Raw genomic sequence first — 19,719 nt, 5'->3', positions numbered from 1 at the left:
AATTTATGGTAAATGCTCATTTTAAATGCAGGAATATCACATAAATAAAAGGATTGATTGATGAGTTTAAGCATTGAAAGTTAAAGGACAAAGAGATGGCCAAACTTAGAAAAGAGATGTCGGTGCAGTCCAAACCAGAACATTGCTTGGTAATTGGATCATATCTGGAGCTCTAGATCTCGGATTTAGGTCCATTTTATATGGATGGAAAGGTAAGACAAAGGCCTACAACTTTCATGAGGAGCCCAAGATCTAAAAAGGTCGTTTTGAAGTCCAAATTGAAGGAACAACGAAGAAGTCCGAAGCTGTCCAGACACTATTTAGTGTTCAGCCCATATCTTGAGTTCTAGAAGTCCAAATGACCTCATCTTTTTTTTGTTGGAAAGCTGAGACAATTTCCTAGAACATTCCTGAGGATTCTGGGCAAATTATGATGTTAGCAATGACGTCTTGTTCAGACAAGAAGATAAGGATTGTTATCAAGTCAAGATGTGGCCACCCACTCATCAATTAGTCAACAAATCAATAGTTCCAAATTTTGGCCTATAAAAGGAGGCACTTACCATGTATTGAGGCATCTTGGTTTCCAGATCAAGATCATGCTCTTGCTTTCTCTCTTTGTATTGCTTATGTTTTGCTTTCATTAATATCAAGTTTATGCACTTCTTTTCCTTTCCTTTACTTAGTTAACTTCTTTCTCATTTATGTTCTTATCTTGTTCATTTATGTTTCTTTCTTTCATTATGTTTAGCTAAGTTAATTATGTCAAGGTGAAAAGGGTACACTAATGGTGTAAGAATAAGTATAATATAAACTTAACATGGACCTTAACATTGGATACTAACATGTTTTATATTTATTATCTTGTTCACTTTTAATACTTTGCTTGTTAAATGGTTAATCTAGATTTATGTTGTATAACACTTGGTACAACAAATACTTGGTACTTTCATAGCCCATACTGTATGGTATAACCGACACCTGAGCTATGAAAGGGACTTGATTTGTTGTTAACATAAGTTATAATCATGAATGCCTGCCAACATTTACAAGTATTAGCTTTATTCGAATAAGATAACTAATGTAATCATGTTAACAATTTATAATCTGATTGGAACCTCCTTTATGTGTGGTTTCCAATTGAGTAATAAGAGTTTATACTATACTTGTTTGAAGTACCATTAGTGGATCCTCTAACCTTGACATTTATTTTTATCGTTGTTTAATCCTTACATTAATCTTTCAACTCAAAGTTCTCATTAATTTCTTCCTTCTCTTCTTTATTATTGTTGTTGTTGTTGTTGTTATTATTATTATTATTATATGTTCATAAACTCAGTATAAAGGCTGGAAACCTGTGACCTGATATTTTAGATCATTCTCAGGTATAACAACGCCACGTACTGAGTATTATTATTATTGTTACTAGTACTAGTACTATTATTGTTATTATTATTGTTATTGTTGTTATTATTGTGTTGTTATTTATAATTTATACAATTAACCTCTTTGTGGTTCGACCCCGGTCTTGCTGGGTTATTTATTACTTTTGTTTAACTTTTGTTTCTTTTGTGTTCTTTTGTTTCGTTTTCTTCTCTTTTCTTTTCTTCCTTTTATTCTCTTCTTACACGTGCATGCGAGTTTGGTCACGTACATTAAGTGGTCGACTTTGTAGGGTATACTCATCATTTTCAGAAAATATGGCCGAAAAAGATAATCAATCACTTCATAATGAGAATAATGAGAATAACCGTATGAGAACACTTAGAGACCACATGAATCCCACAAGAACAAGTGCACCCTCATGCATAGTTTTCCCTCCTGATGCATCTCATTTTAATTTTAAGCCAGGCATTATTCAACTTTTACCTTCTTTTCATGGTTTAGACCTAGAAAATCCATACTTGCATTTAAGGGAATTTGAGGAGGTCTGTAATACCTATAATGACTCAAATTGTAGCATGAACACCATTCGATTAAAGCTTTTTCCTTTTTCATTAAAAGATAAAGCTAAAACATGGCTACAAAATTTGAGACCAGGATCTATTCGTGCTTGGGATGAAATGCAACAACAATTTTTAAAGAAGTTTTTTCCGTCTCACAGAACAAACTCTTTCAAAAGACAAATCATCACTTTCACTCAAAAGCCAGGAGAAACATTTTACCAATGTTGGGATAGGTATCGAGATTTGCTTAATACTTGCCCACATCATGGTTTTGAAACATGGAGATTGGTTTCATATTTTTATGAAGGTTTAACACCTAGAGATAGGCAAATGGTTGAATTGATGTGCAATGGAACCTTTGAAGATAAAGACCCTAATGAAGCAATGGAGTACCTAGACTTGCTAGCCGAAAATGCTCAAAATTGGGATACCACAGGTACTTATGAGGCACCAAATAAAACTCAACCTCATACATCTAGTGGAGGTATGCACAACCTTAGGGAAGATCATGACCTCCAAGCCAAGTTTGCATCTTTAGCTAGAAAAGTCGAGGCACTAGAATTGAAAAAGAGTGGTCAATTAAAATCTGTTCAAGACATTGTGTGTCAAATCTGTGAAACAAATGAGCATGCAACCAATGTGATACGGTTCAGCCCTGTGATACGACCCAAGTAAGGTCAGATTCGGATTTTGGCGTAAAACGCGCAACAATCCAGGTTTACGGCAACAGTCATAATTCTCAATCCGACCGTTGGATCGGGCTAATATTTTATGTGGACTCTCCAGACATATCTTACTACCTTGGGTTAAAATTGCAGGTCAATCGGAGTTCGGTAAGGCACCCCAATACTGGTCAACAGGGGCTGTACGGATTTTGTTATTTACTTCCATTTGACTTGTGGACTTCCTATTTGATTAGGATTCTTTTCCTCCAAGGATGTGGGAGCTGGTTTTGGGAATTTCCTAGTTCCACAAGGATCTTTAATGAGTTGCAATATAATCTCCTAGTGTGGCAAGGATTCATTAATGTTTCAGAATCCTTTTCTTATAAGGATTCCTTATTCATCCTAGCTACACAAGGAAAGAAGGGCTGGTGGTATTTAATGACAAGTTACTTATTTTTATTATTTTCTTTAATGTTTGGGCTTAATTAAAACTTTGTTTTGAGCTAGGGTCCAAGGCTTGTTTGGATCAGGTTATGGGCTTTTCAGTTTAGGGTTTTGGGCCAGTTTTGAGTGGACCTCATATAAGTCCACATAAGGGGTCCATTAGGGTTAACTTTTCAAGAACTATTTAAACTCATGTAAGCCACAATTTCGGGAGCTTTGATGATTATTATTCTGAAATTTTCAGTTTTAACATGTGAGAGTGATTCTTGCATTCTTCAGTTCTTGAACGAACTGAATCTGACTTATCGAAGATTAACTGGCTTCGTGGCGTCATTCTACTCATTCCAATAGTGTTGGTGCCTTGGGGCAGGTTTCCATTGTGTCGCACTCATATCAGACCTATTTCGGCTTTTCGGGATCAGATCTCAATCTTGATTGTGGGTTGCGTGACCACGTGATCACGAGGTTCGCATCAGTTGGTATCAGAGCTAGGCTCCGAAACAAGGTCATATCATTCTGTTATTTTCGTTTTTTTTAGTGTCCCTTAAGTTTTTCAGTGTTTGCATCCATCTTCTTGTTCTTCGTGTCTGTGTCATCTAAGCAAAAAAAAAAAAAATTATATTTCATCTTGTTACTGTCTCTAATCATATCAGTTTGTTAAAAAGAAAACAAAATCAGAAAGAAATAGAGAAAAGAGTGATTAGTTGAAATTTGAAAGATCATTCAATTTTTGCCGCAGAAACACAAATCTTGGTGAACCATAAGCAAACCACCTCGGAATCAATTTAAACTTTATATTCAGTCTATTGGGGGTGGGATCGCATGATATATCAAAGTTGGGCTTATTCTGATATTATTTGCTTGAGGTTTTAATTCGAGTTTCAATTCTGCCGCAAAAACACTACTCTTAGTGAACCCTAGGTAAAACACCTTGGAATCAATTTAAACTTCATATTCAGTCTATTTGGGGTGAGATCGCAACATATATCAAATTTGGACATATTTCGATATTGTTTGCTTCAGGTTTTAATTCGAGGTTCAATTCTGCCGCAGAAACACTACTATTAGTGAGCCGTAAGAAAAACACCTTAGAATAAGTTGAAACTTTATATTATGTGTATTGGGGATGAGATCGCACCATATATTAAATTTGGGCATATTTTGATTCCGGCTTCTGGAGGTTTTAATTGGAGGATCAATTCTGCCGCAAACTGATCATACAAGGAGTTTGGGTACCTAGAAATAAGAGAACGACCTATAAATTGATTTTTAGTGATTTCATAGTATTTTAATAATACAAATTAAATTCGAGATCATTTGGATATCGGTTTCTTTAGGTTTCCCGAAATAGGTCTTGTTTTGTCGTAACGGGTCTGTTTGGTGTTATCTTTCAAAACTTGTTTTGTTTCTGTTGATTTCGTTCCTGCCATTATACTATCATCATATTTTGATATTTGGCTGTTGTTTGAGTCATTTTCATCACCCTCGCATTAGTTTGTTTTTCGATAAGTTCTGGTCCAAACAAAAGTCAGATTTGTATTCTCGAGTCTAAAATCAATGTTCTTCATGCTATAAACTCTATTCTTGTCGTCGTCTTCTTGTTTTTTTCCCCTATCTGTGTCATGTATTCACTAAGGGAGAGGGAACAGAGGAGGATTGTAGATCAACGATGCGAAATACTAAGCCATGGTTTGGGGGTTCTAGAACGAGAAGTTGATAAGTGTAGAAGATTATTCTATGATCTTGAAGCTTCATTGGAAAACGAGGTACAACGCCAAAAGGATGAAAGACGAAGGAGAGTCGCTGTGGTTATCATTCAAAAGTATGTACGCAAGTGGTCAGTACGGCGTGCTTATTTGAAATTCTTGTCAGTCACTACTTCTATACAGTGTTGTTGGAGAAAGGTGTTAGCAATAAGGGGATTCCGAAGGCTTAAACAAGAGGCTACTGAAGTCACCATTAATGCTATTTAAGATTCGAGGGCGAATCTTCTTGAAGAGGGAGGGAATGATACGGTTCAGCCCTGTGATACGACCCAAGTAAGGTCAGATTCGGATTTTGGCGTAAAAAGCGCAACAATCCAGGTTTACGGCAACAATCATAATTCTCAATCCGACCGTTGGATCGGGCTAATATTTTATGTGGACTCTCCAGACATATCTTACTACCTTGGGTTAAAATTGAAGGTCAATCGGAGTTCGGTAAGGCACCCCAATACTGGTCAACAGGGGCTGTACGGATTTTGTTATTTACTTCCATTTGACTTGTGGACTTCCTATTTGATTAGGATTCTTTTCCTCCAAGGATGTGGGAGCTGGTTTTGGGAATTTCCTAGTTCCACAAGGATCTTTAATGAGTTGCAATATAATCTCCTAGTGTGGCAAGGATTCATTAATGTTTCAGAATCCTTTTCTTATAAGGATTCCTTATTCATCCTAGCTACACAAGGAAAGAAGGGTGGTGGTATTTAATGACAAGTTACATATTTTTATTATTTTCTTTAATGTTTGGGCTTAATTAAAACTTTGTTTTGAGCTAGGGTCCAAGGCTTGTTTGGATCAGGTTATGGGCTTTTCAGTTTAGGGTTTTGGGCCAGTTTTGAGTGGACCTCATATAAGTCCACATAAGGGGTCCATTAGGGTTAACTTTTCAAGAACTATTTAAACTCATGTAAGCCACAATTTCGGGAGCTTTGATGATTATTATTCTGAAATTTTCAGTTTTAACGTGTGAGAGTGATTCTTGCATTCTTCAGTTCTTGAACGAACTGAATCTGACTTATCGAAGATTAACTGGCTTCGTGGCGTCATTCTACTCATTCCAATAGTGTTGGTGCCTTGGGGCAGGTTTCCATTGTGTCGCACTCATATCAGACCTATTTCGGCTTTCCGGGATCAGATCTCAATCTTGATTGTGGGTTGCGTGACCACGTGATCACGAGGTTCGCATCATCCAACTGATACAACGGTCGGATTGAGAATTATGACTGTTGCCGTAAACCTGGATTGTTGCGCTTTTTACGCCAAAATCCGAATCTGACCTTACTTGGGTCGTATCACATGGCTGAACCGTATCACAATGATTGTCCAACTTTGCCTTCTTTTAAGGAATGCCTCCATGAACAAGCCCATGCTTTAAATAATTTCCAAAGGCCCAACCATAACCCATACTCGCAAACATACAATCCTGGTTGGAGAAATCACCCAAATTTCAGTTGGAAGAGTGACAATAATAATGCACAAACTTCACAGCCACCGTTTCAAGCACACTATAATTTTCAAAATTCTCATGGATATGCACCTCCTTATGCTCCATCTCCTAGAAGAAATCTTGAGGAAACATTGCATGCATTCATTGAAAAGCAGGAGACAATCAACACTCAACTTGCTCAAAGCATGACAGATTTTAAAGATGCTCTTGCAAAATTAACAACTGCTCTCAGTTTCCAAGAGAAAGGTAAGTTTCCTTCTCAACCACAGCAAAATCCAAAGGGGCAATACAATGCAAATGCAAGTGGTTCTGGAAGCCAACACATGGATCAAGTCAAATCAATCATCACTCTTCGTAGTGGTAAGGTTATTGAAAAACCTATTCTTGAACCTTGTGAGAAAGATGATGAGTCTATCTCTAAGGGTAAGGAAGGGGTTGAACCTGAACATTGCAAAGAGAAGCCTGATTCCCCGCTAGCACTTCCATTTCCTCATGTCATGACCAAACAAAGAAAAGTCAATCACAACTCTGAAATCTTTGAAATTTTCAAACAGGTAAGGATCAATATACCTTTGTTGGATGCTATTAAATAGGTTCCTTCCTATGCTAAATTTTTGAAACATCTGTGCACTGTGAAGAGAAAAATGAATGTGAAAAAGAAAGCCTTTTTAGCCGAACAAGTAAGTGCCATTCTTCAGAACAATAATGCTTTGAAATATAAAGACCCTGGTTGTCCTACAATTTCTTGCTTTATTGGAGAACATAAAATTGAAAGAGCCTTACTTGATTTTGGAGCTAGTGTGAATTTACTTCCATATTCAGTTTTTCAGAGTCTCAATCTAGGTGAGTTAAAACCAACCTCTGTAACTCTTTTACTTGCTGATAGATCTATAAAAGTTCCTAGAGGAATAGTTGAGGATGTGTTAGTACAAGTTGATAAATTCATTTACCCTGTAGATTTTGTTGTCTTGGATACACAACCTGTTGAAGCATGTAATTCAATTCCTGTCATTTTAGGACGTCCATTTCTTGCCACTTCTAATGCATTGATTAATTGTAGGAATGGACTGATGAAGCTATCATTTGGAAACATGACATTGGAGATTAATATTTTCAACATTTACAAGCAACCTGGAGATGATAATGATTTACAGGAAGTGGATTTTATTGAAAAATTAGTTCATTATCAATTTCAAACCACTTCTATTGAAACTGAGATTGATGAATCTGATGATTTGCAAATGGTCTACTTTCAGGAATCAAAGGCATGCAATTGGAGGCCACAAATTGAAGAATTGCCACCACGATCAATTGAGCCCATACCTTCAAGTGTTCAACCACCAAAACCTGAATTGAAGCTGTTACCATTTAATCTCAAATACTCATTTTTGGGAGAAAATGAAACTTTTCCGGTAATAATCTCTTCCAAACTTAATGAGCATCAAGAAGGTAAGTTATTACAGACTCTAAAAATGCACAAAAATGCATTAGGATGGACCATAGCTGACATAAAAGGAATTAGCCCTTTGATTTGCACACACAGGATTTATTTGGAGGAAAATGTTAAACCTTCTAGAGAAATGCAACGAAGGCTTAATCCTAATATGAAAGAAGTAGTGAAAAATGAAGTCATTAAGCTTCTAGATAATGGAATCATTTATCCTATTTCTGACAGCAAATGGGTAAGTCCTACCCAAGTTGTACCCAAAAAGTCTGGAGTCACTGTGATAACGAATGAGAAAAATGAGTTAATTCCAACTAGGACTGTTACGGGTTGACGCATGTGCATTGACTATAGGAAACTTAATTCAATGACTAGAAAAGATCATTTCCCTTTACTTTTCATGGACCAAATCCTAGAAAGAGTTGCAGGTCATGAATTTTATTGTTTCCTAGATGGCTATTCAGGTTACAATCAAATTGAAATTGCATTGGAAGATCAAGAGAAGACTACTTTCACATGTCCATTTGGTACTTTTGCATATCGAAGGATGCCTTTTGGATTATGTAATGCACCAGCCACGTTTCAAAGATGCATGCTTAGCATATTCAGTGATATGGTTGAACGTTTTCTTGAAATTTTTATGGATGATTTTTCTGTTTTTGGTGATTCACTTGATGATTGTTTGACTAACTTAGAAAAGGTTTTGAGTAGGTGTGAAGAGAAGAATCTTGTACTGAATTGGGAAAAAAGTCACTTTATGGTAACAAACGGCATTGTACTTGGTCACATTGTTTCATCGAAAGGAATTGAGGTTGACAAATCTAAAATCGAGTTAATTGCCAACTTACCAACACCAAAATCTGTTAAAGATGTTAGATCATTCTTAGGACATTCTGGTTTTTACAGAAGGTTCATCAAAGATTTTAGTGTAATATCTAAGCCCTTGAGTAACCTTCTAACAAAGGATAATATTTTTGAATGGACTGAACGTTGTGAAGAAGCCTTTGTTAAACTTAAAAACTTGCTTACTTCTGCTCCTGTCATTCAACCTCCTGATTGGTCATTACCTTTTGAAATAATGTGTGACGCTAGTGATTATGTCGTAGGTGCTGTCTTGGGACAAAGAAAGGATAAGAAACCTTATGTGATTTACTATGCAAGTAAAACTTTAAATAGTGCTCAAATGAATTACACTACCACTGAAAAAGAATTACTTGCAGTAGTATTTGCATGTGACAAGTTCAGATCTTATCTTGTTGGCTCACCTGTTGTTGTTTTTAGTGATCATGCAGCATTAAAATATCTTCTTTCTAAGAAAGATTCTAAGGCTAGATTGGTGCGGTGGATTTTGTTACTTCAAGAATTTGATATCACAATCAAAGATAAGAAAGGCACCGAAAATGTTGTTGCAGATCATTTGTCAAGATTGACAACAGATTCGAAATCTGACATCACACCAATCGATGACTACTTTCCCGATGAATCTTTATTTTCCGTTTCTACGATGCCTTGGTTTGCTAATATTGTTAATTTTCTTGTTTCAGGACAATTGCCAGCTCATTGGAGTACCCAAGACAAAAGAAAGTTCTTGAACGAAGTGAAGAACTTTTATTGGGATGACCCTTATTTATTCAAATATTGTCCTGATCAAATATTTCGAAGATGCATTCCTGACAATGAGGTAAGTAGTGTCATTAAATTTTGTTATTCTGAGGCATGTGGGGGTCATTTCTCATCAAGAAAGACAACTGCAAAAATCTTACAAAGTGGATTTTATTGGCCCACCATGTTCAAAGACTCACATGCATTCTGCAAGACTTGTGAAAATTGTCAAAAGTTGGGATCTATTTCAAAACGTCACATGATGCCTTTAAATCCTATTCTTGTCATTGAGATCTTTGATTGTTGGGGTATAGATTTCATGGGTCCATTTCCTCCATCAATTGGTTTCGTGTACATATTGGTCGCAGTATATTATGTTTCAAAATGGATAGAGGCAATTCCAAGTCGAAACAATGATCACAAAACAGTGATAAAGTTTTTGAAAGACAATATTTTGAGTCGATTTGGAATTCCTCGAGCCATAATAAGTGACGGTGGAACACATTTCTGCAACAAGCCATTTGCTTCTTTAATGAAGAAATATGGAATCACACACAAAGTTGCCACCCCTTATCACCCTCAGACAAGTGGACAAGTAGAGCTTGCTAATAGGGAGATCAAACAGATCTTGGAGAAAACGGTGAACCCTAATCGGAAAGACTGGTCTTTAAGACTTAATGATGCACTTTGGGCTTATCGAATTGCATATAAAACATCATTAGGTATGTCACCTTATAGACTAGTCTATGGAAAACCTTGTCATTTGCCTGTGGAAATTGAACATAAAGCTTATTGGGCTATTAAAGCTTTCAATTCAAACATTGATGATGCTAGTCAGCTGCGAAAATTGCAAATAAATGAGCTTAAGGAAATTAGAAATGATGCATATGACAATTCAAGAATTCATAAAGCAAGAATCAAAGAGTTTCATGACAAGAAAATACTGAGAAAAACATTCAATATTGGTCAAAAAGTCTTGCTTTATAATTCTCGACTCCATTTATTTCCTGGAAAACTAAGATCAAGATGGAGCGGTCCTTTTATTGTGAAACATGTGTATCCATATGGGGCCTGTGATATCGAGAATCCAAAGAATGGCAATGTTTTCAAGGTAAATGGGCATCGATTGAAAGTTTATTTTGACAATTTTTCAGTTGAAAATGACTCTATTGAATTGAGTGATCCTGTATATAAAGATTGATTCTTTTTCTCACATTGTTTTGTGTTTGTTTAGGTGTATCTTTTGTTTTGCTAGTTTCTCTCACCCCGGTCAAATGGCGGATAACGGTACTCCGTGACTCTTAAGTCGGTTCTTTCAGTTTCCCATGATAACTGATATCTGTGTATATAATTGTGCAATTCTCTGCTCTTTCTTCTTTCTTTGAATCTCGCATCCAATTCTCATTTGAAAATGGACACCACTCTTGAAAAATTGAAAAAGTATTTTCCCGCTCTGCCTCAGAATGCGATTACAAAAATTTACCGTGCTAGGTGTGAAAGATTGAGTTTGTTAATGAATCATGGAATTCCTGAAGATATTCGCTGGCTAATTGAAGCAAAGGTCCGATTATCAGGTGAGTCCTCTAATTCTTTCATTTCACACATGCCTGGAACAGGTAAAAGCACTTTTGCAAAGAAACGTCGTGCAAAACGACTGAAAGTCTGTCACAGATGTGCCAGATGGACTTGTAATGCGACATGTCGTTCTTTAGGAATGGTATCTGTAAACCGTGAAGATAAAATACAATTCATTAAGGATGGCCTGAGTAAGGGGTCTTTAGATAATCTTTTGTTGACCCTTGAGACGCATCCTAGTGGAGATGTGCATCGTGTAATTCATGATTTATGGCCACAATTCCATAAAGAACATGATCGACTTAGTCTTGGGAATCTGACTAAAAAAGACCCTGTTTGCTAGTTTTTAAGAAAACTGGATGGGAAGCCTATCCCTGACCCATAAAGGGCGTTTAAGCCGTTCTTGGACGTAAAACTAAGGGAAGATGTGAGCCACAATCACAACTACCTGTACATACAGGCTTTGTCAAAATAAATAAATAAAGAGAGAGAGTGTGAGACTACAGCTGGCCTACATGTAGGTGGTATGATTGCATTTTCACTTTTTCATTTATAAATTCTTCTCTTCCTTCCCTTCATTTCTACTCATCCCATACATTCATCAAATATAGAAGTGTGTAGAAATGGCAGGTTCCTCAAGTCATCACATAAAAAATATTTGTGTTTTCGGTGGATCTAGTCCTGGGAAAGAAAAAGAGTTTTTAGAATCAGCAAATCATCTTGGTCGGGTACTAGCTGAGAGAAAGATTCATTTAGTATATGGGGGAGGTAGCCTTGGGTTAATGGGAGGAGTATCAATGGCTGCATTTTTGGGAGGTAGTCAAGTTTTGGGGGTTGTCCCCAAAGCTTTAGCAAATGGGGACATCATTGGAAAAACAATTGGAGAGGAACTACAGGTCCCAACAATGTCTGACCGACTGAATACCATGTTTAACCATGCTGATGCCTTCATTGCCTTACTTGTAATGCGACATTGGAAGATATCTTTCATATTTCATCTTGGGCCCAACTGCACATTCACCATAAACCTATAGGTTTGTTAAATGTTAATGGTTTTTATGATAAGTTGCTATCTTTCCTTGATCAAGCTGTGGAACAGGAATTTCTAACATCTTCGGCACGACAAATCATAATCTCTGCTACTACTGCTGAACAATTGATTGACCAACTACAATCTTTCATCCCTGTCATTGATCCTTGCATGAGTCGCCTAGATTGGTCAGCTAAGGAAAGCCGTAAAAAGCTTAGATTAGATTTGAGTCTTCATTTGTGAAACCTTGTGTCTTTTGTGTTATTAATAGCATATTATTTTTTTTGTTACTTCTTATATTTGTTTAAGTGTGTTTCAGGTTTGTCATTGTTCGCTGTTTCAGGTGATGTCTTCTATACTCTATCTTTCTACCTTTGAACATTGAGGACAATGTCTCGTTTTGGTTGGGGGGAGAGGGTAGTAGTTAAAAAAAGAAAAAAAAAAAACTAACCAACTAATTGTGTTTGTTTTTAAAAAAACCATTTGGCAAAACTGTTATTACTAGGATGACAGAGTAAAGAGGAATTATTCTTGAGACGCATCTTAGTAAAAACTTTCTAATGGTTATTTGCAATATTCATAACAAGACCTATTAGAATACTTCTTGAAATATTCAGGTTTACAAACTCTCGCATTGTTATCACTTGATTCTGCTCCTATACTCATTTAACAAGTAGTATTAAACCTTCATTTTCACACACACACACTTTAACATATGATTGTGGGTTGCACATTGGATTATTACATTAATTATGTTCTTTTGTTGAAGGTAACAACTAAGGGAAAAGGATAGTATATAATTTTCAAAAAAAAAAAAAGAAAAAAAAAAGATAGTATTGATGATAATAAAACGTGGATAAGTTTGGTTTCGTAGCCTCCCTAACCTAAGCAATTAAGCCCGAAGGGGTGTTTTAACACCTAATACCCTAAAGTCAACTGACTTGGGAGTTATTGGCCCAAAGCTTGTTACATGGGTTAAGGAGAAAAGCTTAAGGGAATCAAACATTGCACTATCTACGTATCAGTATCTGCAACCCGAGTTGTTAAGCTCGTAGGGGTGTCTCAACACCTAATGCCCTAAGACCAACTGGTCTGGGAGTCATTAGCCTAAAACTCGTTACATGGGTTAAAGATACATTATGTTTTAAGTTGTATGTGTATATAAATAAAATTAAAAAAAAAAAGAGAAAAAAAAGTAATAATAATAATAATCCCAACCCAAGGAAGTTCACCTTAAACATTTGAACATAATATTGTTTTCTTCCAACAAAAGCCCCATCATCTATGTTTTCATATATTGAGCACATAAAAAGAAGGTTTATTAATATCTTGTTTAAGAAGTATGAAGCAGTAATATAAATTTAATGAGAGTTTGTTTATCTGGATAGAGTAATAGAAGTTGAATGATGAATGCCTTGCTTTGTGATACTTGCAAATTGTTTTAACGCTTTAGATTACTAGGGACTAGTAATAAGCTGGTTGGGGGGTGTGATTAGTACTTAAAAGTGCATGTTTATCAAGGTTTTATATCATCATTTTGCACTTGAAGTATCAATAACTCCTTAACGAAAGCATGTTTTATAATAACAAGTTTGATAGTATAAGATACCTTAATTTATGGTAAATGCTCATTTTAAATGCAGGACTATCACATAAATAAAAGGATTGATTGATGAGTTTAAGCATTAAAAGTTAAAGGACAAAGAGATGGCCAAACTTAGAAAAGAGATGTCGGTGCAGTCCAAACCAGAACATTGCTCGGTAATTGGATCATATCTGGAGCTCTAGATCTCGGATTTAGGTCCATTTTATATGGATGGAAAGGTAAGACAAAGGCCTACAACTTTCATGAGGAGCCCAAGATCTAAAAAGGTCGTTTTGAAGTCCAAATTGAAGGAACAACGAAGAAGTCCGAAGCTGTCCTGCAGCCCAGACACTATTTAGTGTTCAGCCCATATCTTGAGTTCTAGAAGTCCAAATGACCTCATCTTTTTTTTGTTGGAAAGCTGAGACAATTTCCTAGAACATTCCTGAGGATTCTGGGCAAATTATGATGTTAGCAATGACGTCTTGTTCAGACAAGAAGATAAGGATTGTTATCAAGTCAAGATGTGGCCACCCACTCATCAATTAGTCAACAAATCAATAGTTCCAAATTTTGGCCTATAAAAGGAGGCACTTACCATGTATTGAGGCATCTTGGTTTCCAGATCAAGATCATGCTCTTGCTTTCTCTCTTTGTATTGCTTATGTTTTGCTTTCATTAATATCAAGTTTATGCACTTCTTTTCCTTTCTTTTACTTAGTTAACTTCTTTCTCATTTATGTTCTTATCTTGTTCATTTATGTTTCTTTCTTTCATTATGTTTAGCTAAGTTAATTATGTCAAGGTGAAAAGGGTACACTAATGGTGTAAGAATAAGTATAATATAAACTTAACATGGACCTTAACGTTGGATACTAACATGTTTTATATTTGTTATCTTGTTCACTTTTAATACTTTGCTTGTTAAATGGTTAATCTAGATTTATGTTGTATAACACTTGGTACAACAAATACTTGGTACTTTCATAGCCCATACTGTATGGTATAACCGACACCTGAGCTATGAAAGGGACTTGATTTGTTGTTAACATAAGTTATAATCATGAATGCCTGCCAACATTTACAAGTATTAGCTTTATTCGAATAAGATAACTAATGTAATCATGTTAACAATTTATAATCTGATTGGAACCTCCTTTATGTGTGGTTTCCAATTGAGTAATAAGAGTTTATACTATACTTGTTTGAAGTACCATTAGTGGATCCTCTAACCTTGACATTTATTTTTATCGTTGTTTAATCCTTACATTAATCTTTCAACTCAAAGTTCTCATTAATTTCTTCCTTCTCTTCTTTATTATTGTTGTTGTTGTTGTTGTTATTATTATTATTATTATTATTATTATTATTATTATCTGTTCATAAACTCAGTATATAGGCTGGAAACCTGTGACCTGATCTTTTAGATCATTCTCAGGTATAACAACGCCACGTACTGAGTATTATTATTATTATTACTATTACTAGTACTATTATTGTTATTATTATTGTTATTGTTGTTATTATTGTGTTGTTATTTATAATTTATACAATTAACCTCTCTGTGGTTCGACCCCGGTCTTGCTGGGTTATTTATTACTTTGACACTCCTGCACTTGGGAAAAGACATCAAGCTTTTGGTCGTGTCATTCACCCTCTCTTTATCTTCATAATTTCAGTAGTTGAATTCATCAATTAATCCTTTGATTTATGTGATAGGTCTGCATTTAAGATGAACATTTACCATATATTAAGGTATTTTATAGTATCAGACTTGTTATTATAAAATATGCTTTAGTTAAGGAATTATTGATACTTTAAGTGCAAAATGATGATATAAAATCTTGATAAACATGCACTTTTAAGTACTAATCAAATATATTTCACCATTTTATTTTAGAGTGATATTTCAACAATCAATATATATATAGCTTTGGGTATATTATAATAACTATCTAAAGACTTGAATGAATTACAAGTTCTTTTATATCCAAAATGATTTTAATTTTTAATTTTTTATTATTAAAGGCGGTGATTTTAAAAATATTAAGGATATTATGAATAAAAATATATTTTTTTCAATTGCATGTAAATATAAAAAACTTTTTTATTATTTAAATAGTTCATGTAGTTTTATAATATATTAGAGAGAGTTTTTGAAATTTATCCAATAAAGTTTTATGGAAAATATTTCTATTAGTTGTACTCATTATTTTAAAATTTCGGTTCGTTGGATCAACTTGAAACTCAATTCATCTTAAGTTTGGACTAATCCGAGTTAAAAAAAAAACAAAAAAAAACTTGATTAATATAATAAAAAATCCGAGTTAACTTTTTATTTATTCTTATTTTTTTTTATCAAAATAATGTTGTTTTGTTTTTTTAAAAAAAATATTTTTGAGGTGAATCTATAGCTATGCATTTTTTTTCTCTCTTAGAAATAGATGTCCTGAACATTACTTCTTTTTTGAGAGATGGACCACATTTTATATCTCGGCAAACACTTAAGATAAGTAAAGAAATATAATTAATTGAACATAGTTAATGAATACTTTACATAAGAACCAAAAAATTGTTGAATTTAATTTAGAGTGATATGATATAACAAGTAAAGTTGTGATGTACAAATCTATTTGTTTCCCAAGTACCGAACAGGTGTTCGAGGAGGAGGATAGGTGGAGAGTCCGCAATCCAACACAACCCATGCTCCGTTTTTTATTGCCTATTTCTCTAAAATAAGAAAGTAAAACACAAGAGAATCGGAGAGAGTGGAGGAGAGGTTTGTTTTGTTTTAGTGTTTGTTGACTTGGCGAAGATTTTGGTTATCTATCCATTCCTACTCACTTTCTCAACAAACGAACGCTTCAACTGCATAATTTCACGGCCAGCTAAACATTCCTACTCTTATCACTCTTTTCCCCCCCTCCTCTTTCTCCCCTTCTCTTTTGGTAATCTGTCATCAAAACTTTAACAAAATAGAGCAAAAAAAAAAAAAAAAAGCTCTTTTGGTCTCTTAATTTCTTCTTCTTCTTCTTGTACGTTTCTTGATTATTTTTCTTTTGTTTTTGGGCTTCTTTTTGTTTTTTTTAATGAACAGATGATGATGGCGTGGAGTTGTTGGGATTTATGTGTGTGATCAGGAGGAGGAGGGTGTTTTGTCCTCAGGAGGTGAAGATCTGAGGCTTTTGTTTCTCTTTTAAAGATATTTTAAAGTTTTTGCGTAATCAATCGAAAAGAAAGAGAAATGAGTGCATCAAGGTTTATAAAGTGTGTGACAGTAGGAGATGGAGCTGTTGGTAAAACTTGTCTCTTGATCTCTTACACCAGCAACACCTTCCCTACGGTAATTCAATCTCAATTTCCTGACTCTTTTGTACTTTCGCTTTTCAGTTTTTCTGGGAAATTGGGATATGGGTTCTTGAGTTTTGGTGGAAATGATAATGGGTTTCCTTTTGTTTATATTTTCATTATAAATGTTTTTTAATTTGGGATGTGGTTTTCTGAATTTTGGTGGAACTTGAGTTGGGCTCTATTTAATTTCCATTTTGAGATTCTATGTCGAGTATGTATGTCATTTTATTTATGATTTGGTAGGGTGGTAATTCAAGGGTAGGTCCTTTCTGGACATGTTTGCATGATTTGGTAATGTTTCGATTCATTTTGCTGATAAATAATCAAGGGAGGTTAAGATTGTTGTCGAGTTTCTGTTTTGCTCCCAATTATGGATTGATCAAAGCTGAATTTTGCTTCTATTTATTAGTTTGGCCTGGCTTGACATTATTATAATGGAAGTTTTAGTTTTTCAATAAGAAATGCCGTTACTTATCCAAATTATTGTTTTCTTTTTTTCCTTTACATTTCACGCAGCAAAAAATTCTTTTATTTTGTTCATATTTTCATGGGATTTAATCAAATCCTTTACAAGAGAGTGTAATACCATTGCCTTATTTTATTGCATTGTTGTGATAAACAGGATTATGTGCCTACAGTTTTTGACAATTTCAGCGCAAATGTGGTCGTGAATGGTGCTACTGTCAATCTGGGGTTGTGGGATACAGCTGGTAATTCTACATAGAACTTTATATATTTTTTTTTTGTGTGTTATTTACTTCTATATTTTATTTTGGATGTGTGATTCTGCATGGATCTGACTTTATTTTTTATTGAAACAGGGCAAGAGGATTATAATAGATTAAGACCATTGAGTTACCGTGGGGCAGATGTTTTCATACTGGCATTCTCTCTCATTAGCAAGGCCAGTTATGAAAATGTTTCTAAAAAGGTTGGAAATTAGATTGCATGAAATGCTGTCTTTTGTTTCAATCCTAGACAAACTATTCCTATATTAAAAAATAGAACATGCTGATGAGTTATCACTTGACTTCTTTTCCAGTGGATTCCAGAGCTGAAGCATTATGCACCTGGTGTCCCAATAGTTCTCGTCGGCACAAAACTTGGTAAATTTTCGTTTATACATGGAATTAGATAGATGTGTTTGTAAGCATTTTTAGTGTTTGATGATTATGCATATGAGCTTGTTTGCTCAACTGCTTTTTGTGCTCAATTTTAATTTGCCCGAGAATTTTTTACATTAAAGTTGCTCGAGTATTGTTAATAGAAGTCTTTATTTTCTATTGTGCATGGTTGCATGTAATACTTTTTTCAGTTGCTGTTCAGCAAGTTCATTAGTCGATATGTAACTAGTGTTGTCTGCAGCAACATGTGATTAGTAATTTGTTATGGAAAAGGATTTTCTTTTGACCTGCTCTTTTATAATTTATCCTTTTTCTTTTTGTGGGATGAGTGATACTTAAAGTTCTGCTTTATGCAATTTTCTTCATGATCAATGTTTGCAGCTTGATTTTGTGAAAAACTTTCGATGAGTATTTAATGGGCATAATGTGAATAAATTGATGGGTGTTACTCTTCTAAGGAAACAAAAAAAAAAGTTGTCAAGAGGTATATTCTTTTTGTCTGAACAAAGCTAGATATAGCCCATAGTTTTAGTACTTTCTTGGTGGCTTTCATTCTTTCATTATGCGCCTGTATTTCCTTTCACATGTGTATCATTAATTTGTGACTCATCATAAGGTATTCTAACTTCAATTTGTGATTTTCATTTTCATGGGACATTCTCCAAAATATACATCAGTTGGTTTTTTTTTTTTTAAAAATTAAAATTAGTCTTACTTTTTTTATGGTTTTCAATGAGCTAGATCTTCGGGATGATAAGCAGTTCTTCATAGACCACCCTGGTGCTGTTCCTATTACTACAGCTCAGGTAAAACTCGTGACTGATTGTGTGTTTTCTCTCATTTTGAGCATTTACATGAATTGTTGTTTTTCCATTTTTTTAAGCAAATCCTTCCTATCACCCAATTATTGATGTTGTTGTCTTTGAATATTTAAAAGGGAGAGGAGCTGAGGAAGCTGATTGGTGCACCTGCCTACATTGAATGCAGTTCGAAAACACAGCAGGTATGAATATTTTACAAAGACATTCTCTTCTGCATTGAAAGCTTTTTGGGCTTATAAATTCAGTTGTTAGCTTGTTCATGCAGAATGTGAAGGCAGTTTTCGATGCAGCCATCAGAGTCGTCCTTCAACCACCCAAGCAAAAGAAAAAGAAGAGCAAAGCACAAAAGGCCTGTTCTGTATTGTGATTGTAACAGGTGTGAGGAGCCTTTGTGTTACCCATGTTCCTTTCCTCTCTTCCATTGCTCTCTAAGAAGCTTAATTTAATGTCTTTCCAGACAGTAATGAGGATCTACGAAGCGTGAGGTGGTTTGATATTGGTTTTTTGAATTATTATGGATCTCTAATAGTTGAATTGCATTGCATGATTGCCCACCTCCTATTCATTCCTCTTGGTTTTGATATGTTTTATGTATTAATAGACTGGAACATCCCATTAGGAACACAACGTAGCCGTGCATGAATTCTATCAAAAACTTGTATCAGTTTCAAGAGTTTGGTTATGTTGTGCCACTAATCTTGCTTTGGTTTATTTTTACTTTCTTGTTTCTGAGAACTCTTTCACTTTCATCCCACATCAGCAATGTTCCTAAACTCCCATAATTTTTTGCCTTGATGTTGAATGATAATTAGAAATATCCTAGAGTAACAGTGAAAGGAAGAAAATAAGTAGGGCCACCGAGGTAATAGCATTGAATGATTTGGTTGTTAGTTCATGGTGGCTGGTGATAGCAGCGAGCCGT

General features: G+C 34.9%; 2 protein-coding genes across 3 annotated transcripts; both read left to right on the top strand.

Moving 5' to 3' along the window:
• Positions 1–1,700: 1,700 nt before the first annotated feature.
• On the top strand, positions 1,701–16,681 carry LOC140955817 (uncharacterized). The gene is made up of 9 exons (XM_073410540.1): positions 1,701–1,794; positions 2,269–2,492; positions 6,163–6,819; positions 6,859–7,108; positions 7,283–7,714; positions 8,162–8,420; positions 8,991–9,045; positions 9,424–10,033; positions 16,599–16,681. Exons 1-9 carry the CDS (start codon positions 1,701–1,703, stop codon positions 16,679–16,681), a joined length of 2,664 nt encoding a protein of 887 aa, XP_073266641.1.
• LOC118030554 (rac-like GTP-binding protein RHO1) lies at positions 16,100–19,514 on the top strand. 2 transcript variants are annotated; one of them, XM_035034705.2, is made up of 8 exons: positions 16,100–16,449; positions 16,599–16,844; positions 17,475–17,562; positions 17,674–17,783; positions 17,895–17,958; positions 18,718–18,782; positions 18,914–18,979; positions 19,050–19,514. In XM_035034705.2, the coding sequence occupies exons 2-8, from the start codon at positions 16,746–16,748 to the stop codon at positions 19,227–19,229; spliced, it is 672 nt and encodes a 223-aa protein (XP_034890596.1). In that variant the 5' UTR covers positions 16,100–16,449; positions 16,599–16,745; the 3' UTR covers positions 19,230–19,514. The 2 variants fall into 2 exon arrangements, with proteins under 2 accessions (XP_034890596.1, XP_034890598.1); XM_035034707.2 differs by having other exon boundaries at positions 16,114–16,449; positions 19,063–19,514.
• Positions 19,515–19,719: the final 205 nt, after the last annotated feature.

This window comes from Populus alba, chromosome 7 (assembly GCF_005239225.2).
Source record: "Populus alba chromosome 7, ASM523922v2, whole genome shotgun sequence".
In the NCBI taxonomy this organism is placed as follows: domain Eukaryota; kingdom Viridiplantae; phylum Streptophyta; class Magnoliopsida; order Malpighiales; family Salicaceae; genus Populus; species Populus alba.
The sequence above is the reverse complement of the archived record's forward strand: the minus strand, read 5'-3'. Positions and strand labels throughout refer to the sequence as shown.